The sequence below is a fragment of the Alosa sapidissima genome, chromosome 18 (genome assembly GCF_018492685.1).
Source record: "Alosa sapidissima isolate fAloSap1 chromosome 18, fAloSap1.pri, whole genome shotgun sequence".
NCBI lineage: Eukaryota > Metazoa > Chordata > Actinopteri > Clupeiformes > Clupeidae > Alosa > Alosa sapidissima.
In genome coordinates, this window is record NC_055974.1 from 18383910 (window position 1) to 18411181 (window position 27272).

Below are 27272 nucleotides of genomic sequence, written 5' to 3' on the forward strand. Positions count from 1 at the left end.
AAACACCACACAAACCAATGTCTGCTGACTTCTCATCAGTCATCTCGTGAGGGGAAAAGCAGAGAGAGATGACAAAATGTCACAAAGTGTTACATGAGTAAACTAGAAAATTAATAAAGGGGAAGACTGCCAATGTGGAAGACTTGTTGAGAGGAGATGACTGACAAAGTATGACATGACTTAGGGGCCGTTTATACGAGAACGATTGCGAAGGAAGACAACAAAATATTATATATCATAAGCGCCTTTCGTTTACACGGCGACCCCGCCATCGGGGCTTGAAGACGCAAAAATCTGAAGACTCCTTCCAGAGTGTAGAGTTTTGAAGATGACCCGGGTTGCGTCTCCGTCTAAACGGCTAAACCAAAGATCCTTGATTACCTCTCTGGCTAAACTGTCAAATTAGAATGTCTGCGCGTGACGTACCGGGGTTCTATCACACCACCACCCGGCGGTCTGGAATGCATATCCAATCGAATATCACATACTCTTGCGTCTTCATATAAACAAAGATTTCCCCCTGAGAATGCTCGTCTAAACGCGAATAAAAAAATGAAGACGAGACGCCACTTCTGCGTCTTCTCTTTTCATCGTCACCATATAAACACAGCCTTAATTAGTAAATTAATTAGGGGGGGGGGGGGGGGGTCATCAAGGGTGAATCACTTGTTTAGTTTATTTTTATAAAATCTTGATGACAGCTATCACAAATGTTGATACTTAGTGAAATACATTATTGATTTTGTGTGATTACCTGCACAATTCAAAACATTTAGTCTTCTACAAAGGTAATGTAAGATGCAAACATACGTGTGAGTGGAGCTGACTCTTCTGTTCAGAGAAGAAGAATGATCACAATGATGGTGGCATTGGCAAAAACAATTAAATGAGGCTTTGTTAAATAAGCCTTTGTGTTAATTATGTCAAATATGTTCAATATTGATATGAACTGATAAACATTCTCTGAAGTGCAACTTTATATGTGTATGTTAATTATGTCCATTAAGATGGAACTTAAGTTTAAACCTACCTTTTCCGGTACATGGTGACCTTTCTGCAGAAATAATAATAAAAAAGATTTAAAAAAAAAAACACTATAATATCAACTTACTCTTTGTAAATCCTAGAAATGGAAGGAAATAATCAAGGGAAAAAGGGGGAAAATCAAGCTTATGCTGGGGTGCCCAAATATTTGCATGTTAATGTATCCATGTGTACCTGTCTCATTGCTTTTAGTAATTTTACTATACCGGTAACCTAGAATAAAAAAAAAAAACAGAGATGAGATTTAAAAGGATGAGCCAAGCCAAATGCATGCACAGGAGTGCCAGTCAAGGGTGGTCATCCTCATTGTTGATAGAGGTGCTCGATCCAGTGTTCCTAGAGACCAGTGGTTAGTTGGTATTAACGCTGGCTCACTCTTGCTCATGATATCTGTGTAGGGTATTGACATTCATACTGTACCTCTCTTGTATGAAAAGAAAAGTAGAGAGAAGCCCAGCAGCACTAGGGTGATAATTGCTATGAAGGCAGCTCTCCATCCACCTGCAGAGAACAATCAACTATTACAATCAGAAGTCAGTACTCACTGAGACATTGACATTCTGTAGAAAATATTACAGATTCACGCCCCCCAGGTATTGATTCGAATGGCATTATACATGTGGATGAGTCTGAGAATGTTTTCTGCAGGGTAACATACAATACTACTACCATAGATCAAGCTGTGTCATGCAATAGCATGACTTATGCTTATAGTTCTATTCCAACGTTGATTTCTACCCAACGTATAGTAAAAAGAAAAGACAAATTTAAAACTAGAAACCTAACAAATATTCTTTCCATACCTCAGCATATTCCTCAAAAGCCAGAGGCATTTTCAGCTAACATGGGTTTACTAAATATAGGTGCACTTACTACCAAAACCTTTGCAATCAATGATTTTATTAGTGAAAAAAAATTGGATTTTCTGTTTCTTGTTGAAACCTGGCTGACTTCAGACAGCGAAGCTGTTCTTGTTGAGACTTGTCCCCCAAATTATAATTTCTTCCACTCAATTAGACAAGGCAAACGAGGTGGTGGAATTGCCTCCATTCTCTCAAACAAATATAGTTGCACACGAGTCAACTTTGGCGAATTCGCTTCCTTTGAGTATATTGCCCTCACTCTGAAGGCTGACCCAGCTGTACTTCTATTAACCTTATACCGCCCTCCTAAACTATGGACTGGCTTTCTCGACCAGTTTTCTGAACTTATGTCGCTCATCATCACTAGCTATGATCGGATAATTGTAAATGGCGACTTCAATATTCATGTCAATAAGACAACTGATGCTAAAGCCAGTAAGTTCCTTAATGTGTTGGACAGTTTAGAGCTAAAGCAGCATGTTACAGGACCCACCCACAACCTTGGCAACACCCTCGATCTAGTCATTTCCAGAGGGATAGAAGTCACAGACCTATCAGTAAATGATATAAATATGTCTGATCATCATTGTGTATCTTTTAATATTGTACTACATACTCCAAAAATTCATCCCGAAATTGCAATCAAATCGCGACTCTTGGACATTAGAGCAGAACAGCAGTTCATAGCTCTTATAGACTCCATAAATTTAGATATTTTACATCATCCCATTGATCAAATGGTAGAGGCTCTCAATCGTGAATTAGGCACTCTGCTTGACAGAGTGGCACCCTTAAAGACAAAAAAAAGGCCCTGTAGCAAACTGACACCTTGGATGAACGAAAATATCCATGATCTAAAAAGATCATGTAGGAAAGCTGAGAGAACATGGAGAAAAACTAAGTTACAGGTTCACCGTGCCATTCTAAAAGAAAAAATTGCAAATTATAATAGAGCTATTCGGAATGAGAGGAGGAACCACTTCTCTAAGGTAATTGCTGAAAACAGTGGAAACTCTAGGGTGTTGTTCTCTACCATTGATAGGCTATTGCATCAAACACCTTTTGATACACTCAGTCAGGCATCCTCTCTAAGATGCGAAGAATTTGCAGACTTCTTCAAAAACAAAGTCATTTCTATAAGGGAGGCTATTGGTAACACAAGTAATATGTTTGATAGTACACCCAAAAACGGCCCCCCAAAATTAAGGTCCTTTAGCACTATTACTCAATCTGAGCTTGGTAAAATTATAACTCAAACCGGCTCCTCAACATGTGTTTTAGATCCAATCCCTACTACATTCCTCAAAAAAGTATATGATGGCTTAGCTCCCTTTTTTCTCAAGGTAATAAATACCTCATTAGAAACAGGTATATTTCCAACTGCTTTTAAAACCGCTGTTGAGAAACCTTTACTTAAAAAGTCAAATCTTGACCATACCAATCTGAGCAACTACAGGCCTATATCAAATCTATCGTTTTTGAGCAAAGTACTTGAAAAAGTTGTTTGTAATCAGTTAAATACCTTCCTCAATGAAAACAGTATCCTTGAAAAATTCCAATCAGGTTTTAGATCAAATCACAGCACAGAAACGGCTCTAGTAAAAATAGTCAATGATCTCAGACTAGCTACCGACTCAAACAAAGTCTCAATCCTTATTCTTCTGGATTTGAGTGCGGCATTTGACACCATTGATCATAGCATCCTAATTCACCGCCTTGCGAAGTGGGTGGGTCTCTCTGATAATGCTCTAAACTGGTTTCAAACCTACATTACTGGCAGAGATTTTTATATCAGTCTAGGAGATCATGTATCTGAAAAACATGACTTGCCTTTTGGTGTGGCCCAGGGGAGCTGCCTTGGTCCCCTGCTATTTTCTCTATATATGCTTCCATTGGGAAACGTCATAAGTCAGCATAATGTAAACTTCCACAGCTACGCAGATGATACCCAATTGTATCTTTCTGTGGAGCCAACTAACCCAGATGGCCTTTGCTCCCTCACTGCATGCCTAACCTCCATTAATCAGTGGATGAGCAAAAACTTTTTGAAACTAAATGATGACAAAACAGAGGTACTTCTGGTTGGACCAAAACTAAAGCGAGATATTATTCTTAGTAATCTGGGGAATTTGGCACACCAGGTCAAACCAAAAGTAACAAGCCTCGGTGTCATCTTAGATGCAGAGTTAAGTTTTAAGCCCCATATCAGTAAAGTTACTCAGACAGCCTATTTCCACTTGAGAAACATTGCCAAAGTGCGGCCCTTTTTAACTCAACAAGATGCAGAAAAACTAATTCACGCCTTTATCACTAGCAGGTTAGACTACTGCAATGCACTTTTCACTGGTCTTCCCAAAAAACATATAAAGAAACTGGCACTCATACAGAACTCTGCGGCTAGACTTTTAACTAAGACTAAGAAGAGAGAACACATCACCCCTGTGTTGGCTGAACTGCACTGGCTCCCTATTTCCTATAGAATTGATTTTAAGGTTATGTTAATTACTTACAAAGCTCTGAATGGCATAGCACCTTCATATATCTCTGAGCTTTTAATATCTTATCAACCACAAAGGAAACTTAGATCATCCAATTCTAATCTTTTAATCGTACCCAAAGTGCTCCACAAACAAAGTGGAGAAGCTGCGTTTATCCATTATGCCCCCAAACTATGGAACACCCTGCCTCTGTACATCAAGCAGGCGAGTTCAGTAAATATTTTTAAAAAAGATCTGAAAACATACCTTTACAGGAAAGCTTTTAGTTAACTCATCTTATCCTGTAGACTACATTTTCAGATTATTCTACATCTGCTACTATTGGAGGGCGCAGCCAGCCAGAAGCAGATGGGCTCCCCCTATTAAGTCAGGTTCTGCTCAAGGTTTCTTCCTGGAATATGGGAGCTTTTCCTTGCCACAGTTGCCATATGGCGTGCTTGTGGGGGGTAAGAGGGTTAAGGCTGCCAGTCTTAAGACGTCATTTTCTATATTTTTGATATGTTGCTGAGTATATCATAAACAGCAAAGAAAAGTGATTGATAATGACTGACTGACTATTATTGTGTTACATGCTTCAAATGTAAAGCACTTTGAGCTGCATTCTGTGTATGAAAGGTGCTATACAAATAAAGCTTTATTATTATTTATAGTAACCTAGATTAATTCCATATGGCTACATATTTCACCTGTAGATAAATCAAACACTCTGTTTACACTATCTTACGATTTCTAGTCACTGAGATATCTTGTGATCGGTACAGTCCATATTCACTCTAGACTCACCAGAGGTGGACAAGGGGTCTGTCTCTGTTTGTTTTCTGATGATCTGGGGTAACACCCTACCCTGTTTAATCTCCTGATCAGACAGATACTGTACACAGAGCAGGAGATCCACTCTGACTTAGAGGGAGAGACCAGCAGCCGTGATCTCACACTCACCAGACCATCAGCACCTAAAGGAAAAAGAAGGTTAAGATCATGCAGAGTTAGTTTCATCTATTTATTTCTTGATAATGCCAACAGCTAGCCTGACTTACACCAAATCGACTGAGTTCACCCAGGCTAGGCAACAGCTTGTAATCATGTTCCGTTTACCTGTCATGTATTCACAGACTGGGTTGTCATTGATTTCTCTTCCTTTTCTGTCTCTTCAGGTGAGTGTTGGATGAGGAGACACAGGTAACATTCAACTTTGCCTGCTTCAGTATATGAAAGCAGGGGGACTGAACCTACAACTGACAATCAAATATACAGAATCAAAAGGAGACATTACAATATAAGATGTTAAATGTAATGAAAAAAATCCCCAAATATGACATGTATGTTTGATATCATGAAATGTTCACACATACAGTACATTTGTATTGCTAGAACATGTAGAATACCTTTCATGTTCAGTGACACATTGGCTCTTTCATATCAGATGTCACTCTTCACAAAGCATGTGTATTCTCCCCTGTCTGCCAGTGTGAGGCTTTCCAGTTTTAGGATCACGTCTCCCTTCTCCAGGTCCCCTACTAGAGATCCTCTCCCCCTGTACTGAGGGTCTGCAGATGTCTCCTTGACCTCGTAAAACAGAACTGGAGTTTTAGCCTCATCGGTTCTGTGCCAGCGCACTTGGAAGGGTACAGTATTAAGAGGAGGGTTGAGCTGGCAGGGCAGAGTGGCATTTAATGTTTAAATTAAAAACAGTTGGATTTTTTGGTAAGATATGGTGTCTTAAAGTGTGCTCTACCAAACGGTTGAGCAAGCAGTTAAAGGGTTAAAGCCTGTGCATTACCGTGGCTATGCCAGTGTGTCTGTCTTTCCTTCAAACGCAGGAAACTTGGGCAGCAGTGAGGGGTTAGGTGCCTTGCTCAGCTTCAGCCGTAGATGTGGGCATGGGAGAGCAGTGCTCAAGCTTCCCAACTTCCCCCCACCCGCATTTTTCCTACCGTTTGGGGATCGAACTGGCAACCCTTCAGTTACAAGCCCAAAGCCCCAACTAGTAGGTTACGGCTGCCCAAGTGTGGCAGCTATAAAAACACTCATATATTTTTAACATATCAAGGGATCAAAGGTTGTGAAATAATCAGATTATGATGTATGAAATATGGTGGTCAACAACTATCTTTTTTTCTACCTTATCTGAGTAATGAAAATCTGTGTTTTCTCTTGTGGAATGCCATGATCTCTTAAAGGAATGATCTGGAGTTAAATCAGCCTGGGATCTTTATGGATGATGGGAAGTTCAAACTTTCATCTGGGAGCAAATTAACTTTACAAGTATCAGCCAACAAATAGGTAGAAAGACTGACACAAGAATTATCAAAACTAGCATTGTTGCACAATGAATAAGTTTAACTAGAAAAGTGAAGACAAAAAGTGAACAAAGCAATACACAAAATTTAAAAAATTATATAAAAAATCTAATAAAAACAAGATGAAAGAAGGAAGGAGCAGTGTCACTCACCTGCGTACACATTACCTGATTATCACAAGTCACATTAAGACCTAACATCATGTGATTTATGTGAACCAAGACTCTGAGAGTGTAGTCTGTGCTGCCCCCTGTTGAAAAGAAGCATCATTACATGAAAGGTCCAATCAATCCCACAGTTAAAGGAGCCACACCATACTCTTTTCAATATCATATTTCAAAGTAAGCAAAAAACTGCAGCATGAACCCTTTTACAGAGAATGTACTCTCAAATTGGTCTGTTTTCCAACATGGGAACAAAATCACAAAAACCTGTGCATGATACATCAGCTAGACAGGCAGCTAGAGTGCTACACTTTGGGGGCATGTTCATGAGCCCCCATGTTCATGCCCCCAGAATGTAGTACTGTAGCTGCTCTAGTTGTTGGCTGCAGCAACTCAAGAAGAACCGATTGTTTTAGTTTTTGTATCGACAACAGGCCTACTTGGTGACCTTGAGAAACAGAGATCTATGTGAAAAATCGCCAGAATTCTCCTTTAATTACAACAAGCACATGGTCTAGCAAAATAACCACATATTTCAGAAAATGAGCACACATTTTAGCAAAACGAGCATACAATTTAGTAAAACAATAAGGGCGTGATTTAGTAAAATGAGCACACATGTAAGTATGAGTGAGTTTGAGTACACGTTTGCCCGTGGCCCACTGGTTAGCACTCTGGTTGCCGGTTCGAGCCCCGACCAGTGGGCTGCGGCTGAAGTGCCCTTGAGCAAGGCACCTAACCCCTCACTGCTCCCTGAGCGCCGCCATTGTAGCAGGCTGCGCCGGGATTAGTGTGTGCTTCACCTCACTGTGTGTACACTGTGTGCTGTTTGTGTTTCACTAATTCACCGATTGGGTTAAATGCAAAGACCAAATTTCCCTCACGGGATCAAAAAAGTATATATACATACATACATACATAGTAAAACATTCTTTCAATATAAAAAAGCCGCATGACTGTGTGACTTCTTTCCGGCGGTCATGTGACTTTATGTCATCGTGCGACTTTTTTTCAGTGGTCATGTGACTTTGTCATTGTGTGATTTATGTCACACAGTCATCATGAGACCACACCTCTCTTGTGTGTTTAAATGAGTCGTTTCCTGTTGCATTGATTACAGCTAACAATGGCGTTTGGATGAACACCAGAACTTCTTGCACCTCGTCATTCCGGCTAATCCCATGTTGAAATGAACCATTTTAAAAGATTGTAAACTCAAAGTTACATAAACTCACCACTCGTGTATGTGTACATACACGGGAGAAATACAACCTCCACTTACAAGAACGTATGAGGGGAACATCAACCAATTTAACAGCAGTCAACAGTCAAGATGTAGACCGTGGTGATGGTCTGAGGGAGGTCGAAATAGCGAAATAGATCCCCTTCCCAGGCTCTGTACCTATGAAAGACAAAAACACACATATCATTCATACATTGTGAACAGCCATAGTACACAAACAAACTTTATTTGTGAGTCTGTGATATATGACGAAGTCACACAAACTAGCTTTACTCACCAAACAGAGCTAGAATTAATGTGTTTCATCCATAATTGATGTACTTTGTCCACCAACGTTGTTTACATCTCATATTAAACATAAACTTATGTTTTAATTAGGGCTGTCAATCGATTAAAAAAAATATTCTAATTAATTACATTAATTAAATTAATCGCATATATAATTTTTGCTGTGAAAGTATTTTAAATATTTAAATTTAAATGAATCATTGAATAATCAGCATTAGTGACATTAAAGTTCAAAAACTCTTTTATTATTATTTTAATAATTAAGTATAAGTATATATACTTTTTTGATCCCGTGAGGGAAATTTGGTCTCTGCATTTAACCCAATCAGTGAATTAGTGAAACACAAACAGCACACAGTGAACAGGTGAAGCACACACTAATCCCGGCGCAGTGAGCTGCCTGCTACAACGGCGGCGCTCGGGGAGCAGTGAGGGGTTAGGTGCCTTGCTCAAGGGCACTTCAGCCACGGCCCACTCGAGGCTCGAAGTCCAGAGTGCTAACCAGTGGGCCACGGCTGCCCTAAAGGCCATAATAATCTATGATATGACCTAATATGCTGAGGAAATAAATTCAAAAGTGCTTCGTTTTTTTTCACATACAAGGTATTTCAGGCCACAGATACAGTATAACCTAGGGGACACAATGAAAATAAATTAACACTCCCCTCAATGTCAACACTATTTCTTTGCATTGATGTGCGACTTTAGAGTTGATGAACTCCGGTGATATGCAAATTCCTTGCTGCAGACTTTAGAGGACTTTATTTTAATCAACACTTTATTTTTATCAACACCATCAGGCCGTTTTTAAAAGTAAATGTTCCAATCAATGATCTAGGCAGGACATTTTCTTCTCTCCTTCATTTTGCAGTCTAATGGTTACTGACTACAATGGCTCGGGGTCAAAGGTCATACGGAACCGATTAATCTGCATTATTTTTTTTAATCAGTTATTTTTTTCTCAAATTAATTAATCGAAATTAATCAGTTATTTTGACAGCCCTAGTTTTAATATCATCTAAACTACAACCCACAGTTGTCATTAACAGGAAAACCAAACATAGAGACAACAGTTTTTGGTACCAGGCTGCAAGCATATTCATTTCTGATGAGAAGTTGGACATTAATAGGGGTCTATGGAAATTGAGTGTCTTTTGGAGACAGCTCCTGGTGGATATGTGATGTACTACACATTTTGGAACACATTTTGGTACTACACATTTGGTGTGTGTGTGTGTGTGTGTGCGCGCGCGTGCGTGCGCGTGTATGTGTGGTTGTCTGTGACGGAGAGCTTCATGTGGGTGGGTGGAAATAAGTTCTGGGTTTGTTATCCAAACACTAAAGCCCTCACTGCATGTTTCAGACCACTTAAGGTGAGATTAAACACAACTAACCAACTGATTAGACAGAAAAGACAAAGAAAAGTTTACTTTTTTCTATATTATATATGTATGTCTTTGTTTTGTGTGCTTAGTTACATGCTTATCAGATATGCACAAAAGCAGGATTTTTAAGCAGGCCATTAAATAGTATATGTTATATTAATTTAGTTCTTAAATATATATGTAATACCAAGTTTACAGTAGATGTAATTTAGTTCTATCAGCTTTGTGTGTGTATTGTAATCTACAAAGGTGCTTTCCTGAATTTTCATATTATTATTTGACTTCAAGATGGATCATATTGCATGTAAGAATGTGTTTGTCTTGATGTCACATCCTAAATAGTCTTGTTTCAGACAATCTGTACACTGTTAAACAATTGAAGACTTGGAAAGTCCCGCATGGTGCACACAACTCTGCAGTCGACCACAGGCTTCTTTGGTTTAAACCCTGCCGAGTTTAACAAGCTTCTAAAAGGGCAAGTTATACAATTCCATGTCATATCTATTCAGTGCATGGTATTCTATAGACCCTTTCGATCTGTTTTCCGGTTGAAAAACATTCAAAGTCAATGCAGATACTTTGAAATGAAAATGAATCAGTGTAGCTTAATGTCGTCTTTAAAACAGGGTTTTTTATTATTATTTTTGTTTGCCCCTACGTTACTATTAGCTCACCAGAAATGGCATGTTTGCATGTTTGTTTATGCTTTTGAAAGGGTCAATAGAACAGTCATACGACATTCTAAGCACAGCACCAGCTGATGGTACAAGCTGAAATGATTGTGAGAATTGGGACATAAGCTGCTCTCTACAGGATGTGGTATAAGCCACCCCAGAGCACACTGCTCCTCCCCCAACGCCTTTACACTTTTTCTACGCCTTTTTTCTATTTACAGGAAACAGTGTCAGTCGAAGATGTTTTACCACAACAGCACATTCGATGATTACGTGACTAAGAACACATATAACTCCAACATGAAGGTTTGAATAAATTATTTCTTTACCATGCATTTGTTGAGAGTTTAAACTTAGTGAGATAACATGAATATGGCAGGACCTAGAAAAACCTGTGCAGTGCCCTCTCTGGTCATCCTCACAACAACTCATCATAGTGCCCACCTCTAAATAAAAGGTTACTGTGATTTTTGGGTCATTCTCCCCCAGGCTTTGGAATAGTCTTCCACCTCACATTATGTCCCGTCCCCCTGTTGCCAGTTTTAAATCAAATTTAAAGACCCATCTCTTTCTTTTAGCTCAGTCTGATGCTGGGTCTTAAACGAACTCCTCTCTCATCCAGTGTTATGATTTATGAACTATTTTTTACTCTATATACATGCTCACTTTTTAATCTCAATCTTACTTCATTATAATGTTATTTGTTTGTTTACTTGATCTATTCTAATTCCTCTTATTTATCTATGTATGCCATTCCTCTTTAAATCCTCTTTTTTCATCTGTGTCCCTATATATTTTGTATTACCAACTTGTTTTGCACTTTGGGTCAACTCCTGTAGTTTTTATATAAATAAAGTGAATTTTTGATTACCGATTTTAAGAAAAGAAGAAAAAAACATGATGTTATTCATTTCACAGGCAGAAAACTTCTGCATCACAGCAACGCACAGCAATGGCTCTATGGATGCTAATAACACACAGGCCATTCCTCTGATCAATAGCGGCTACATCATCATCAGTTTGTGTGGGGGTCTTCCTCTCCATGGCTGGGCAGTCTATAGTCTACATCTTCACAGGTGCAATAGACGACTCTCGACCTTCGTCATCTTCCTCCTCCTCATTGACGCTCTGCAGCTACCTTTGAGCCCTGCTTTAGTAGTCGTTGCTCTAAGAAAAGACTTATGCTTGGGAGATGTCTTCAGATGTGACCTAGTTTGGTATCTCTGGCTGGGTTTGAGTATCTGCGGTCTGAATCTCCACCAGTTGGTGGCACTAGAGGGGATTCTGTCTCGTAGAGACCTGCAGTGCTGTGCTCCGTGGGTCTCTCTGCCTTCCTCTTTGCTGATCTGTTTGACTGAGTTGGCACTTTTCATGTGTGTGGTCGCACTGAAAATGATACACTCAAGCACACTGGACTATTTCATTGGTTTGGTGGAATTCATGTGGTGCTTAGCTGCATTTGTATTGTCTTTGGTTATGTGTGTGTTTTTTTGTCAGTCATCATATCCATTGAACCATACACATTCCCGTGACAAGACAGCAGAGCGAGTGATGTTAGCAATAGCTGCAACGACCAGTTTTGTTTTGTATGGTCTTTCTATCCCGGCCCTTGGGAACGTATATTTAAACTCAATTGATGACAATATTTATATGATACTTCACAGTATATCTATCTCACTTAGTAGTTTCCGACTTATAGCAGATCCTCTCCTTTGTGTTCTAGCCTGTAGGAAGCCTCCAGAAAAAAAGGCAGGAGAACAACGTCTAATTGACTTGAGACTTGTCTAAATCTGCGTTTTTCGAAAATTTTCTGAACACTTTCCACCAAGTAATTTTACTCTAAAGTAAATGTAACTAAATTTAAATTAAAATGAGTATTGTCTTGTCTGTCTCTGTGAATAGTAGGCCTAGTCTTCACATCATCTGTAATGCCATCTACTGGTAGCCTGGGAATACACATAAAAACTTCTGGCAAATTTGGGATTTTCTCTGTAGGAAAAGAGACCATTGAAGCCCATTTCGAATGTCCCCAAAGAAGTGAAGTGAAATATTTTTAATGAGAATGCAAATGTAAACAATTTAAATTCAATTATGTTTAATTAATAATGAATTCCCCTGACATTGACTACATGAATACATTTGACACATAAATACACTTGACATTCATTACAATGACAGGTAAGTCTACACTACATTGCTGAAATTGCTCGCAGCTTTGAGCTTTTGGTGATCCATTTCTGTTTTGTTTATGTGTGTATTTAAAATGCAAAATGAAAATGAAATGCTTAGAATTACTTTCAATTTTTTACATCTGAATAAACTAAACCAGTATATCCAATTTTATCCAAATGTTTGTTGATGTTTTTGTGAATGAAGTTCTGTTAACTAACCATTGCTACAACTTTTTATCATTATCCCTAGCACAATATCCCTAATTTTATTAAAACACTTCAAAACTGACAGAGAAAGAGGATGACAAAGAAAGGACAGCTTTTTGTTTTGAAGTTGTCCTTCGAGTCGTTTTAATAAAAACTTACTACCTCTAACTGTGCCTCAAGACAGCTTAAAAAAACTGTCAACAATGAGGCTATTGTGCTGAAGCACAAGTCAACATTTCTGAATCAGTTCATCCAAATAAAGAACTATGGTAGTCATTTTACAAACGATCAAATGTTCAATATCATGTCAGCATATTCTGAGCTATAACCCAAGTTTACATAATTATGACCGCCGCGCAGCGAAGCGGCGGTCATATAGGTTTAGTCAGATTTTTTTTTTTTTTTTCTTTTTCGCATGCCCAAATTTCCGTCAATGATTCCCGGGACACTGAAAGACCGGGGTACACGAAACTTGGTGGACATGTAACCCCACATGGATAGCATGGAACCATCGTTTTTCGTTTTGATCTGTAGCCCCCCCGCTGAATTGGACCCCCCGAAAGGAGGGTAGGGCAGACACAGTTTTCTGTGAATATCTCGAAAACCGTAGGGTTTAGGAGGACCATTTTTTTTTTGTATGTTGATCTCAAGGGGCCATGTCAACCCATCCCATTACCACTTATTTCATGTATAGCGCCACCTAGTTAAAAATTAAAAAGCAAAAAATTAGGTGTTTTCATCTCAATATCTCTGGCTGACAAGGTCAAAACTGCACGAAATTAAAAGTGTAGGATCATTATGACACCCTCTGAATGCATGCCAAGTTTTGTGTACTTTCGTTCATGGGGGGCCTTACAATAAAATAATTTATGTGTACATTTAGTGACGTACACCAACAAGGATTCCCGGGACACTGAAAGACCGGGGTACACAAAACTTGGTGGGCATGTACCCCCACATGGATAGCATGGAACCGTCATTTTTCGTTTTCATCTGCAGCCCCCCCGCTGGACTGGACCCCCCGAAAGGAGGGTAGGGCAGACACAGTTCTCTGTGAATCTTTTATGGTATGTTGGTCTCAAGGGCCCACATCAACCTGGCTCATAATCACTCATTTGTGATTTGCCCCCCCGGTAAAAAATGAAAATCAGTAGGATTAAAAGAAAGCCAAAATAAATATTCATCATCATCATCATCATGGCTGCATTTTCAGTATTGGCCAGAAGTAGTCGTTTGTCCACTAGATGGCGCATCGTTGCAGTGAGACGTAATTTTGTTGGAAGTTAAAAGTGGATTGGAAAAAACAATGGACGCTTCATACAAGGACTGTAATTTACCGCAGCGAACATCTAATAAGGATAGGACGATGTTCACATGAAGTGTAATTCCCATTTCTTCTTGAAGCCGAAATAAATCTGAGGATGTTTATCGGACATGCTTGGTTTTTACTGCAGGTACGTTAATCTTGTAATATCAATAAGGACCTAGGTAATGTTACCGTTAGCGTTGGTTGAGTGATGGAGGCATTTGATTTATTGCATTTGTAGAAAACTATAAATGCGGTTATACCAAGCAAATGTATAGCAACACTGTTTGTATCTTTCGACTGTCATTTATTGCACGTGCTACAAAATCATTCTGTGCAATGGAAGATTTACCAACGTTACACCGGTCTGATACAGTTTTGCCTATACATGCGTGAGACTAAGACGCCTGTTTATTTTGTTTTAAGTGCGTGCAGGGTGTGAGAGGGGAATCGAGCTTTGATTACAGCTTGGTAGTTGTAGTCTGTGAAATTAAAAAGCACGTGTGTGTGAAGTATCCAAACAATGACACCTTCATTTCATTATGGCTGCTTTAGCAAAACACCTTAAGCTACTGTGTAGTGGGTCCCATTTAGAAGTGGCTACTTCATTCGCTCTTTCCTTGACTCATGGAGCTGCGTGAATGTTATTACAACTTTTCGCCACAATATGACAGTTTAAGTCCGCTTGATACTGTAAGGCGTAAGCCATTGGTTTCCAAAGGAGATTTTATTTGTGTCGCCAGCATAGCCTATTGACAATTTATGTTGTAAATAGGCCTACCTTATAATCCTACCTGTAGCTTAGGGAAGCTAACAGCTTTCTATTAGGATCTAGTTTGTTAGTTACTGTTTTGTCATAACTCCCTGATGCATTTTTGCATTTAGAATAGCCAGAGCGTGTATATCTCAATCGGAAAATGAAACAATATCGGGTGCCTATGGACTAGGCTGGGTGAACCCAGCCTGATCTGCCCGCTATTTATTTTTTGATTTCTTAAAAGATTGAGCTTGGTCTGATGAAAGCCAGACTAGCCATGGACCTCAGTTAAACAATGCAAGGGAACATGAATCAGCCTATATTTGCACTAACAATAACGGACAAAAGCTCTTCAACTTTGGCCCGTTAAAATGTGTATGAACAGTCTAGCGACGCATTTCATCAAGGCCCATTTGGACATGTCAGTTATTTGCACCACTGGTTAGATGTAAAACAGCATTTCGTTTCAGACTAGGCTACTGTTACTTAATTTGTGCATTAACAATAACATTTCAGACTACTGTTACTTAATTTGTGCATTGACAATAAAGTATTACATGAACTAAAGATGACTAAAATCTTATGTAGAAGAAGAAACATTCACAAAAAATCCATCCATCCAAAAATGACCTTTGTTTTTGATAGCTGTTGAAAACGGCATGGAACTGACAGAGATGTTTTTGTTTAAAAATACATAAAAAATAAATAAATAAATAAATAAATAACATTATGCTGATACCTTTTGCTTTTCCCAAATACAATGTAGCCTACAGGTGTAAGTGACCTTTCATCAATCCAGTTGCAATGGATGAACTGTGATGAACTGCCCTACTTGTGATTGTTTAGAGATTTTAAAGGTTTTATAACAATTCTACATCTTCTTTGGCTATTCTACAATCTATTCACCTTTTCAGCACCAGTAGGGTACTTTCTGTGCAGCCGCACACACACACTCAGGCATGCCAAACAAGCATACACAAAAGTTTCAAGAGTGGGGGATGGAGTAAAATATGGAGACAAATTGAAGTGTGATTTATTTTCGCGGAACGGATGTACAGGACTGAGCGGCGGTCATATTTTGTACCGCTATGCGGTGCATCTAGTTTGATATGAGGTTGAAGGCATAACAACAACAACAATAGCACAAGATTCTTGATCGATCATGTACTGTAAGGTTTTACACAGTGGTGTAGTCTACGTGATATGCAGGATTATGCAGTAGGCCTATACCCACTTAAAAAGCATCACCATCTCAGTATACCCACTTAATTAATTAGCAAGGATATGTATTAACATTTGGGGTTGATCACAGTATACCCACTTACAGCTAACTACCACATCACAGTATATACACTACAGCTAACTAGACTACACCACTGGTTTTACATTATTAAAACTAAAAATCCATAATAGGACACATATTAATGTGAAGAAGCTCACTTAAAAATATTTCAAATCCTTCCTGGACATATACTAGAGGACTTGTGATCTTAGTTGTCAGTGTTTGTTAGTAATTCTGACGGTGACCCATTCTGAGTGAATGTGCAAGTGTGGGCATTGTGTAATTTGAGGGGAAGAAATGTGTGCAAGCACTTGCTGACTCCATTTGCGGTGTCAGGTCTCCTCTGATAGATCAGTGCATGCTTTCTCATATTTCAAATAGGTTTCACCCAAAGCCCGCTTTTGGGATGGCGAATACATTCTCCAGCCAGAGTTTAGACAAATGTCATCTACAACTGTGTTGAGTAGGGAATACCCAAACTCATGAAGGGTAGAAAGTTAAACAAAGACATAATAACTTTCCGTCAAGTCATTTTTACGCACAGATGAAAATGAGGAATGGTATCCCAAAAGTGGATAATGAATCAATTTATGAGCAACGTGCTCAAAAACTGATTAATTAATTGTCTCTGTTATCCTCCGAGAAGTGGGATGAAGCAGTAGGCCTCATGTTCACATGCCTCATTTGCCATCTAGTGGTGAATTGGATGAATTGCATAGAGTAAGATAGAACATTTCCCTCTCCTCGGGGTGAGTGTCTGGAGCAGGGGTAACATGGAGTGCATTTGAAAACGAAGATGAGATGAGATGAGATGAGAAATACTTTGTTTATTCCGAAGGCAATTTGACCATCACATGTTCTGTGCATGTAAACAAACACAAACATAAAAGTAAAATATGTTTAAGAGAAAATAAAATAATAATAATAATAATAATAATAAAGTCACATAAGTTATTATAGCCACATTACCGCGGGCAAGAAGGTGAAGAGTTGTAAAGTTTGATTGCCATTGGAGGGAATGACCTTATGTGTCTCAACATTGGGGGGAGATTAGCCTGCCACTGAAGTTTCATTTAGGGGATGAAAGGTGTTGTTCAGGATGCTCATCAGATAATGAAGGTATAATGATTTTTAGATTGAAACCCCACTAGCTCTAACATTGAGTTGGGATAACTAATGGAAAGGTTACCCATTTTGCAACTACAGTCAACTAAATTGTATGGTATGGTATCCTACTGTAGCCTTGCACATTGCAAGTATAAAATTAATGTTCATTAAGTAGAAAAAGAAAATGAAAACATATCCAGGCCTTTATTTCTTAGGGCTGAAATAATAGTCGTTTTAACATTTACAATCCTACTGAGTGCCTGGATATAGAATGTTTTTCCTTTTCCTTCTCAATAAACATTTAACCCAAGAGCACCTGGGGATAGAAGGGACACCAGCAACGCTCCGGTCCTCTTTTGTGTATAAATCCATGTGTTTCCATGCCTATGAGTGTGTGGATGCATACAAAAGAGAGAGAGAAAGAGATTTTGTTTTGTTTTGTTTTGCATAGCCATATGTGAATAATGTTTCTGTAATCTTTTTTTAGCACTGTGCTATATACACTTGTACTGTAAGAGAGACTATATCTGGACAGGACGGGAATAACACTAAACAATGAGGTTCAAAAACACATCAACCTTTGAATCTATCTTTGAATCTTTGAATCTTTGAATGGTGACGACAGCAAGCCTGTCACCTAAACCCCTTTCACAGTCTCTCTCTCTCTCTGTGTGTGTGTGTGTGTGATCTTTGCCATAGCGTTTTTGCACACATGGCTTAACTCTAATAGTGAAGGTCACATCTGCCATAGCCCTTACAGTCATACACTTGCACATAGAGGATACAGTTCTGCTATTTCAACCTCTGATCTCCATTTGGCTCACTGACCGACATGCTCTACAACATGCACAATGAGATCAGAATCCCACTGATGAGCTTTAGCGTGACACCAGATCCTGTGTGTGTGTGTGTGTGTGTGTGTGTGTACGTGTGTGTGTGTGTGTGTGTGTGTGTGTGTGTGTGTGTGTGTGTGTGTGTGTGTTTGTGTGTAAGATGGTCTGCAGGGCATTTCCCCTCATTTCCCCTAGCTGGAGAAAGAATTGACAATCAATTTCAGCTGATCAGATGTTCATCAGGTCAGCATTGTGTGTGTGTGTGTGTGTTGGGGGAATGGGGGGGGGGGGCAGAACAATAAGTGAAAGCTATTTTGTGTGTGTGTGTGTGTGCATGTGTTGTACAATTCTAACTTCAATACACCTTCCAAAGGATCAAAGATAGCCATTTTAGATCCAACCATTACATAAATGGATACTGCTCAGAATGTTGCATAGGCTTTTGTTGAGGTAAACAGCGTCCAAATTTGGATTCAGTACACTTGATTTGCTGTCTCTGATGCTTTCAATGTCTCAATTTGTACACCTTGGGTTTGGCCTCCGTTGTTTGAGGTCTCCTTTTCCCCTGTAAGCCACCAGGTGTATGTCAAGACATAAGGAAACACATTAGTTAAATTGATCAAGTAATTATGACTGAGAGAGAGAGATGAGTCATATCATTCAGAGTTAGAAAAAGATTGGCAGAGGGGTGTGTGTGTGTGTGTGTGTGTGTGTGTGTGTGAGAGAGAGAGAGAGAGAGATAATATGCTTTCATTTAGAGTAAGGGGAGGATTGGCAGAGGGATGTGTGTGTGTGTGAGAGAGAGAAAGAGAGAGAGAGAGAGAGAGAGAGAGAGAGGGAGGGAGATGCTAAGCATAATGGGTATGTTAGAGACAAAGTCCACCTTTAAGGCTGCCGTTTGATAGAAGTGCAGAGCAGAGCGCCTCATCCATTATTCATCTGGATACATTTTTAATGCGGTCCTATACAGTTCATTGTGCCTGGCCCAGAGTTTCCTCTGCCCAAATTTGTACAAATTTTAACCAAATATTAAATTATGTTTTACATAGAGTGCATTGTATGTGCTGTGTGCTCATTTAAATTTGAAATGTGTCACTTGAGGACATACTACCCCGAGATTGCAGTATAAGGCTGCAAAAAACTTGCTAATCACACTAACGCTAAGCCAAATTTTTGAAACCCAATCTCTCTGTACCATCTGTGCCCTCCTGCTCTGGCCCTCAAATGTTCTCTTTTTTGACTCCCATCTTGAAGCCACCTTGTCTCTGATCTTGAGCATTTCCTGGCCTCTGATTGGTTTAAAAGGGAGAGCGGAATGCCTCTGTAACCCCTATTACTGACTGAGTAAGGTTTAAACATGCTGTTGAGTAAATAGGCTACACATATTACAATATGATTGTAAGCACATCTAGAAAGAAAACAGCTTCACACACTTTAAAGTACAGGGTTTTAGGTTCTACATTATGAATGTGTTTCTAAATGGTATATGTAAGCTTATGTGTAAGACCTACCAGGAAGACGCTACACCTGTCTTCATGATATCAATATTGGGACCTGCACCTAAGACTTTTAACTCTTTTAAGTGTTAGTCTTATACACTTTGTAAATGTCATTGTGAATTAAATCTTTATACTTGAAATGTATTTGTGAATTAAATCTTTGAGGTTGTCTTTCAGGTTGAAATACAGATCTTACTATACAACAAAGAGGTGCCTTACCAAACCATTCAGGAAATCCTGGAGGGTGACTATTGAATCGTATTGGTGTCCTGCTCAGTTGCTTTTCTAGTTGTCAGCATCTACTCCTCGGAGGTGCTGAGGGATGGGTTCAATTCCATAAGGTCATAAGATGGACATTGTCCTCTATGCATCTGTGATTGGACCTATCCAAAAGGTTCAATGTCAATACCAATTATATAGCCTCTCCAAACTGTCACGTTTTCATCCTGAGTTCCTTTATGTGTGTGCTGGTCTTTTGTCCAATACTTTACATTAAGGAAAATAATATTTCGCCATGATGGAAATATGCATGTTTGTTGATAGACTACTTTATGCCAGCTTTTCCCAAAAACATGTGAATGAGTATCAGGATCTCGGACACTAACATGCTCTTAGTATGGGTCTTGCTTGAGAGGCATTTTCCATCCACTAGGTTATACTATAGAACAATTGCAAATAGCCTCAGCGCCTCTCTCTCTGTGTGTGTGTGTGTGTGTGTGTGTGTGTGTCCGTCCGTCCCAGTGCTTGTCAGAGTTAACTCTCTTCTACTGGTCATTTATATTGTCTCAGCATTGTGTAAGAGAGGTTGTATGGACTCTTCTCTTCCATACTACTCCCTCTCTCGTTTTGCGTCTCTCGTTCTCTCGGTCCGTCTCTCCCCATCGCCTGTAGCCTAGCCTAATAAGCGGTCTGAGTGTCTCCCATGTTTGGAAATAGACGTCAGCAAGGAGCGTATTCTTGATCCAGAAGGTCCGGAACCACACCCCGTGCACTGGAGCAACGAAGGAACTTGCGTTTGGAAGACATACAAGGTACAGCACTATATACACCCACACTCAACTTAAAATACAGGCTCTGACAACGCCTTTCAGTCGTACTTTTACGTCGTCCGGAGAATATGAGTAATTTTATGCTCGCAAAACCCGCATTCCTGTTCTTGCATAATTATGTGAGGAGAAAATATGCAAAGCCTAGGCTCCTGACTCTAACACTGCATAACTGTCATTTTGGCGTCTAGCCATGGGTGGCACGCGGGGGGTAGTTTTAGTGTGGTCCTTTAGTACATGACAGGGAAGACGATGTGGCTGTGTTTTTCCGAAAGTGCCCTAAAAGCTATACATGGGTTAGTGACGGGCTGTGTCCTGGGGGCGGCATCGGCTCAGTGAAAAACGCGCTAGTGAAGCCCCCTCTGCCCACGTCCCACTCCACCTAGCATAACGGCTCCCCCCTCCACATCCCCCTGCTCCGATTGCTGTTACTATAGTCGAAAAATTCCCATCTGCACACCAACTCCGATAACGGCATTGATCTACTGCAATGATAGACTATCATGTTGCTGTATGCTTTCCACATTTCGTCATGCCGACGTTTTAGTTTGAGACGTAGCTCTAAACACAAGTCACCTGCAATGAACTGAAACCGAGACATCCACCGCATCCCTTGCAAATGCTGACTGCATCCACGTTATCAAAAGGCGATGGTCTTTAATGTTGCGACAATATGTCTATCTGTGCTGTTGAAACAACTTGTAAGATATTGTTTGCAGATTATGAATAATCGTGTCTGCGATAGGTTACTTTATTCAGCTGCAGCGAACTATGTCTGATTTCTCAGATTCCGTTTCCATCCCGAGGAGTTTATCTGATAACCTCCACTTTACACGTCTGCGGCACAGCCCATATAAACAGTGCAGGAGGGCCACAGCCCGCTTTATCAGATATGGGATTACATCGGTGCCGTCCCATAAACGACCAGAACGTATAATATTTTTAAAGGGACCTTGCTCGTTGTGTTTTGCCGCCACCTGCGTTGACACCTTTCAAGTCCACAATGAAGCATTGGATTCGAGCTAGTTAACTTACCATATGAAATGGACAATTAAGGCTAGAATATAAAACCACCGCTGTACCGGAAAGCACCGGATACAAATCGTTTTCTAGAATGGCTGTTTAACACAAGGAGACTCCGTAATGATAAGCCCTATTAAGTGCTCACGGACTGCCATGGGAACATCATAAGTCATCAGTGGTCTCACTATTACTAACATATATTTTCTTATTGACAGATATGCAACAAAATATCACCAAAATCAACACACTGATATTTGCACACACTCACTCACAGTCCATGATGAAGGTTTGATGCTTAAATGCATCAGAGGTTTTAAAGGTTTACAATGTCTGCTCCTGTTTAAAAAAGAGAGCTCTTTGGAGTTTATCTTGTTTTGGATATTACGTTTCCCATCCAAAGATCACCTCAAACAAACAGTTTTTGAGTCCAGGAAGTGTTCATTTTCAACCGTTTTGTGATTGTGTCATTTTTATATCAAAACAGCTTAACCAAACACTTGGGGCACCATGGACCATAACCCTCACACCTTGGACCCCCGCCACCGCAGCATGGACTTTCGGCAGAAGAACATGCTCCTGGACCACCGGGACGACTTCGGCACCACCTTCGCTGTGCTCATGATACAGGTGGCCATCTTCCTGTCGGCAGGCATCTGCCTGGGCCTGCCCCTGCTCATCTGGGCGCTGCGTCGGCTCCACGTCTTCCTGCGTCGCGGAGGGCGCGTGACGGCCTTCATGGCCTCGGCGCTCCTCTTCGATTTCCTGGAGCTAGTGATGAGCTCGGTGGTGGTGATCGTGCTGGCGCGCGGCGTCTGCCTCATCACGTCCATCAAGTGCCGCCTCATGCTCTTCCTGTGGCTGGGCATGCAGTTCTGCGGCCTGCACTTCCATCAGCTGGCCGCGCTCGAGGGCGTCCTGGCCCTGGTCAACCCCATGCTCACCGCCAGCTGGCCCTTCGTGCTGGTCACCGTGGCCGTGTCGCTGCTCGAGTGGGTCTTCTTGGTGGCCTACGTGGGCGCGGCGCCGCACCTTGAGTGTCCGGCCGCGTACATCGTGTGGTTCCTTCTGGCCGTGGTGCTGTTCATCGCCACCGCCGTGCTCACCTACTTGTACCAGCCGCCTGAGGACGAGCGCTGGTACAGGGCCAAGAAGAACGGGCGACTGGCGCTGGCCGTCGCGAGCCTGCTTGTCGTCTATGTGCCGCACTTCTTCGCGCGTGGCATACTCTTCGAGCACGACTCGCCGCAGGAGCCCGAGGTCAACGAATACGCCATGGTTGGCTGTCTCTCGGTGGTTGTCTTGCAGCTGGTGGTCGACCCTCTCTTGTGCGTGCTCTACTTCAAGGATATTCCCGAAATACAAATAGATACAGATATCCCTAGTGTGCCACGGATGAGTTTGAACTGACCCAACCCCCCCACCCCCATCCTTACCTGTGAGTGTCTTGGATGAGTGCTGTGGAAGGAAGGAAGTCCACGCTAAGGTGCCCCCTGCTCCCCACACCGCCCCCCCCAAAAAAATAACAAAATTTAGTTACACACCTAAATCGCGATTAAGTGTTGCACAGATGTTTCGCTCGACTCAAACTCAACTGACTTTTGCGCCTTATTTTTCGGAGCCTCGTCAACATCTGAGAAGGCACATGCATGTCTGTGGCCTCCTGTGTTACCCGGCAACCAAGCCATTCAGAAGGGACCCTACAATCAATTTGTAAATTGTAATTGAAATGAAACGAAATTGTAGGCTACAGTGAAACAAAGGCTTTGAAAGAGAAAAAAGGTACCAGTTTTTGTCAGGAGGGATGGGGTAGCCTTCTAGCTCTACTCATTTTCTTGGCCTTATGGCACCATCTTAAAAGAAAATACCAGATATCGGCATCTTTAAAAGGGCACAACATAGTAAAATGTAACATTTCCTCTGAACCTGTAAAATAACTGTAAAAACACTGTTAAATACCAATTAGCTCTGATGTGTCGTATAACTTTTTTGTACACTAGTGATTTTATGTCAGTCTGGGTGTGTTCTTATTTTCAGTTTATTTGGTTTAATTTTCCTCCAGTAGAACAGAATTTCAAAATACAAAATACTGTCTTTCAATTCAATGCATTTTTACATCAGTAAGTTGTAGTTTATTTTGATACATTTCTTACAGGGGTATTTTGTATTTCGTAATAGGTTTTACATTCTGGTGTAACTTTATCCATCCATAAATCAGATTCACTGTCCTGGTTACAAAAATATGATAAATTATGTTATTGTAACGATGAACATATTTATTATCTGATTTGTCTTTAGGAAAAATGTTGTTTACAACCTTACAATGTTTTGTTTTTACTCTTGATTTATGTAAAAAGTAAAAAATGTACAGGGATATTGACTTGCATTACAACTACAGTACCAACATTACTGCAAAGTAAATGTATCTATTTCATAACATTCACTTCCCAACACATTATGAAATCACAAGGTCAAAGATTTTACTTTCTTGCCTCAAGCAGCAAGTCAGGAAAATCTCTGTCCTTTTACTCTGATGTCACACAAATATCTTGTTACACAACAGTAACATAAACCTCAAGGAGGATGCTTCTTTTTGGTGTTTTTGTTTCCGTTAGACAACCCAGCGCTCACCTGAACTGAACCACTTTCTTTGCACTTAGATCATTCAGATCTCTGCATGTTCATTTATGAAATGCCAATTCAACACGTTTAACTTGACTTATCAAGGACATTTTGCATGTACAACAGCACAATGCATTCTACAACACAGTGAATGTACAACTCATTCACCCATAAACTTACAGACAAAAATCGCGTTATGAGACTGTTAACAGAAAAAATGGAGGACTGGTTTTCATTTTGTATTCAGAATCATAGTGTGATTAGATCTTACAAGACAATCTACTCTGTGTTATGGGGGGACTTGAAAATCATTCATCATGGTCAAGTTATAGCTAACAAGCCAGTTTACCTCTCATAATCCACCTATATCTACACAGGTCACATATTTCACCTAACCTCAAGTGAAAACATTACAGTATTCTTTGAACACATACTTATATATACAGTACCTGAGTTCCATAATTGTTTGAATGTCTCCAACTAACGTTCACAATTCTCACATAAATAGAACACACCTTGATTACTATAGATATTGTGTTGACACAAACATCACTCACCTTCTCTCATTTCCTAGCTATATCATGAGACGAGAGTGATTTTCAGAGACAGACAATGTGCGCGCACGCACACACGTGAGCGCGCGCGCACACACACACACCTGGTTTGCGAAACCTGAAGCCTCACTGAACGGTCCGTGGACGTTTTCTCCACGGACCTAAGATGAGCGTACCAGTGGTGGTCAGAGCAGACGAGTCACAGTCGCCTACAGCCAGACGTGCCAGTGTGCTAGCACTCAGTCCCATGTTTACCGGTGCTATACCCCCTACTGCTCCCCTCCTCCACTGGTACGTGCATCTGCAGGCTGGGGCTTTTAGGTCGAAGGGGGCTTGTCATGGCCACTCTGTATTTATCATCTTCGCCAGTGGCATGTACCCAATGACTGACGTTGCTGTTATTAAGTGTTCTTTGTAAACGAAAGACAAAAAACAAAAAACACTTGTATGCTATTTGTCATCTCTTGAAAGTTTCTACAAACTTGTTGCCTGTGATAGAAAATAAACTAGCCTCTGATTGACCACCCAGTCTGATGGTGTCATTTATTGTCTTTTGCATTGGCCTAAGTTCTAAAAATAAAGTTCTCCAGCCTTCTACATTGTATTAGTTTGTCCTGGAGATGCATGCAACGGTATATTGCATTATGCACATTACCTATGCACATTGCCTACACAGGAAAACAGACAAATTCTTTGTATTTCTCATCATTTCTTGTCTCTCAAAAGGTTATATTTTTCAGACGTATGTACTGTATGGTTCCCACCAGGGGCTTCTAGTTTCAGCACCATGGAGAGCACCACATTTGGAACCAGACTCACACAGCTTCTCTGTGTTCATTTCCTCAGGCTTCCATTAGACTCCAGAGCTTAGTTGACATCTGGCCAGACTCCCATCCCATCTCACACAGCGGTGACTGCCTAGTGGTTTTAGAGTACAAAGAGGTATACCTGGGAGATTTCTAAACACTATCTGCTAATGTCAGTGCCAATTGAAATTGTTTACAACCTCTTGCAAGATTCTGTTTTTTGCCTCCACATGATGACATAGCAAGTACACTACCGTTCAAAAGTTTGGAGTCACTGAGATATGTCCTTGTTTTCATCATTAATGTTGTAAATTCACTATTGTAGAAAGAAATGGCTTATCTTTAATGCAATATCTACATACCGGTAAGTATACAGATGCCCATTATCAGCAACCATTCATCTAATGTTCCAAAGGCACATTCTGTTTACTGATCCAATATCATTTTAAAAGGCTAACTGAGAAAACATTGGAGAACCCTTTTGCAATTATGTAAGCACATAATGTAATCTGAAAATTGTTGCCCTGATTAAAAAAAAAAAATGCAATTGATCTCAGCTGGTATTCTGTCTATAATAGAGTCAATGGAAATTAATAAGTGACCCCAAAACCTTTGAACGTCAGTGTACATAAATACCTTGGAAATCCAGAGAAATACACAATTTAAATTTGCTCAGCAGCGAGTCACTCTTGCAATGAGTAATGATGCTCATTACTTATGTCCCTTGTATTGTGGGGCACCAATCACATCTGTGTATCTGATATAGGTGGGCCAGTGGCGAGCTAAAGAGATGACAGTCGTAGTCGTCAAAGTCCAGAATCAGTCAATAAACTTGGTGCCGCCCCTCGAGTTGGGCCATTACATTATTCATGGCCATACCCTTAATCTTTCGGATTTGGGTCTGGAATCTCCAGGCAAATACATAAATGTAAACAATATATAATTTGAATCATCATTAGCTTAATTACTTTAACAAGCCAGGATCAGGACGTATGCTTTAGCGTCAGACAGTGCATAAGATTGGGAGTTTTGATTTCTGATGGAATGGGTTACCTTTCTGGACCATGGAGAACTATTCTGTAGTAGATCCCTCTGGGTGGACACAAGATGTTGGTTGGAGATAACCAAGATTCCAACTCCATATTCTGGTACTACTCTCTCAGGCTTTTAAGTAGGTAAGGTGTTGAATAATTTAAAGGCATGTGGGGGCTCTAAAAGAAAAAACTATAATGGAGCATACAGTAAGTGATTCTATTACTGTATATTGATTCAATACAGATACTGTTTCAAATTCAAACTTTTAGTTAACAGGGCATATTATTTTATTATTTATTTTACAGATGTGGGCCTTTCAGTGCATACAAAACAAATCAACTTTATTGTATTCCAGGATTAGTCTTCTAAGGTTGCATTGCATTTGCATTTTCATTCACAAAGAACTCCACTTGTAAATTATTGTGATTATATGTGAATCCATAAACTGAAACAACTAAATTTATTCTGCAATCCTTATGACATTGTTATTGTTGTTGAGTACATAATTTTTGGTGATTTTCAGCTCAGCCTCATATGGTGGCAAATTAAGTGGACTTTATTCATATTA

The 27272-nt window shown here is 40.2% G+C and overlaps 2 protein-coding genes and 1 long non-coding RNA gene across 5 annotated transcripts; 2 read left to right on the plus strand and 1 right to left on the minus strand.

The window, feature by feature from the left end:
• Nucleotides 1–756: 756 nt before the first annotated feature.
• Nucleotides 757–1255, minus strand: LOC121689536. The gene is made up of 3 exons (XR_006024815.1): nucleotides 1219–1255; nucleotides 1031–1054; nucleotides 757–831 (listed from the first exon to the last, which is right to left on the minus strand). It is a non-coding gene; the product is annotated as an uncharacterized LOC121689536 (long non-coding RNA).
• An 8421-nt stretch (nucleotides 1256–9676) lies between these two features.
• LOC121689455 lies at nucleotides 9677–12802 on the plus strand. Of its 3 annotated transcripts, none has more exons than XM_042069305.1 (4): nucleotides 9677–9773; nucleotides 10128–10260; nucleotides 10681–10765; nucleotides 11378–12802. In XM_042069305.1, the coding sequence occupies exons 2-4, from the start codon at nucleotides 10184–10186 to the stop codon at nucleotides 12245–12247; spliced, it is 1032 nt and encodes a 343-aa protein (XP_041925239.1). In that variant the 5' UTR covers nucleotides 9677–9773; nucleotides 10128–10183; the 3' UTR covers nucleotides 12248–12802. The 3 variants fall into 3 exon arrangements, with proteins under 3 accessions (XP_041925239.1, XP_041925241.1, XP_041925240.1); XM_042069306.1 differs by having other exon boundaries at nucleotides 9685–9773; nucleotides 10139–10260; XM_042069307.1 differs by lacking the exon at nucleotides 10128–10260.
• Nucleotides 12803–20147: 7345 nt separating this feature from the next.
• LOC121689466 lies at nucleotides 20148–23199 on the plus strand. The gene is made up of 2 exons (XM_042069331.1): nucleotides 20148–20652; nucleotides 22175–23199. The coding sequence occupies exon 2, from the start codon at nucleotides 22198–22200 to the stop codon at nucleotides 23095–23097; it is 900 nt and encodes a 299-aa protein (XP_041925265.1). The 5' UTR covers nucleotides 20148–20652; nucleotides 22175–22197; the 3' UTR covers nucleotides 23098–23199.
• The last annotated feature ends 4073 nt before the right edge of the window (nucleotides 23200–27272 follow it).

What these genes read in the sequence shown, in the direction of transcription:
- LOC121689466 (XM_042069331.1), top strand. Translation starts at nt 22,198, where the DNA reads ATGGACCATAACCCTCACACCTTGGACCCCCGCCACCGCAGCATGGAC.
- LOC121689455 (XM_042069305.1), top strand. Translation starts at nt 10,184, where the DNA reads ATGGTGCACACAACTCTGCAGTCGACCACAGGCTTCTTTGGTTTAAAC. An exon ending in TTTAACAAGCTTCTAAAAGG is followed by an intron (nt 10,261 to 10,680) that starts GCAAGTTATACA and finishes TTCTATTTACAG; the next exon opens with GAAACAGTGTCAGTCGAAGA. An exon ending in CATATAACTCCAACATGAAG is followed by an intron (nt 10,766 to 11,377) that starts GTTTGAATAAAT and finishes TTCATTTCACAG; the next exon opens with GCAGAAAACTTCTGCATCAC.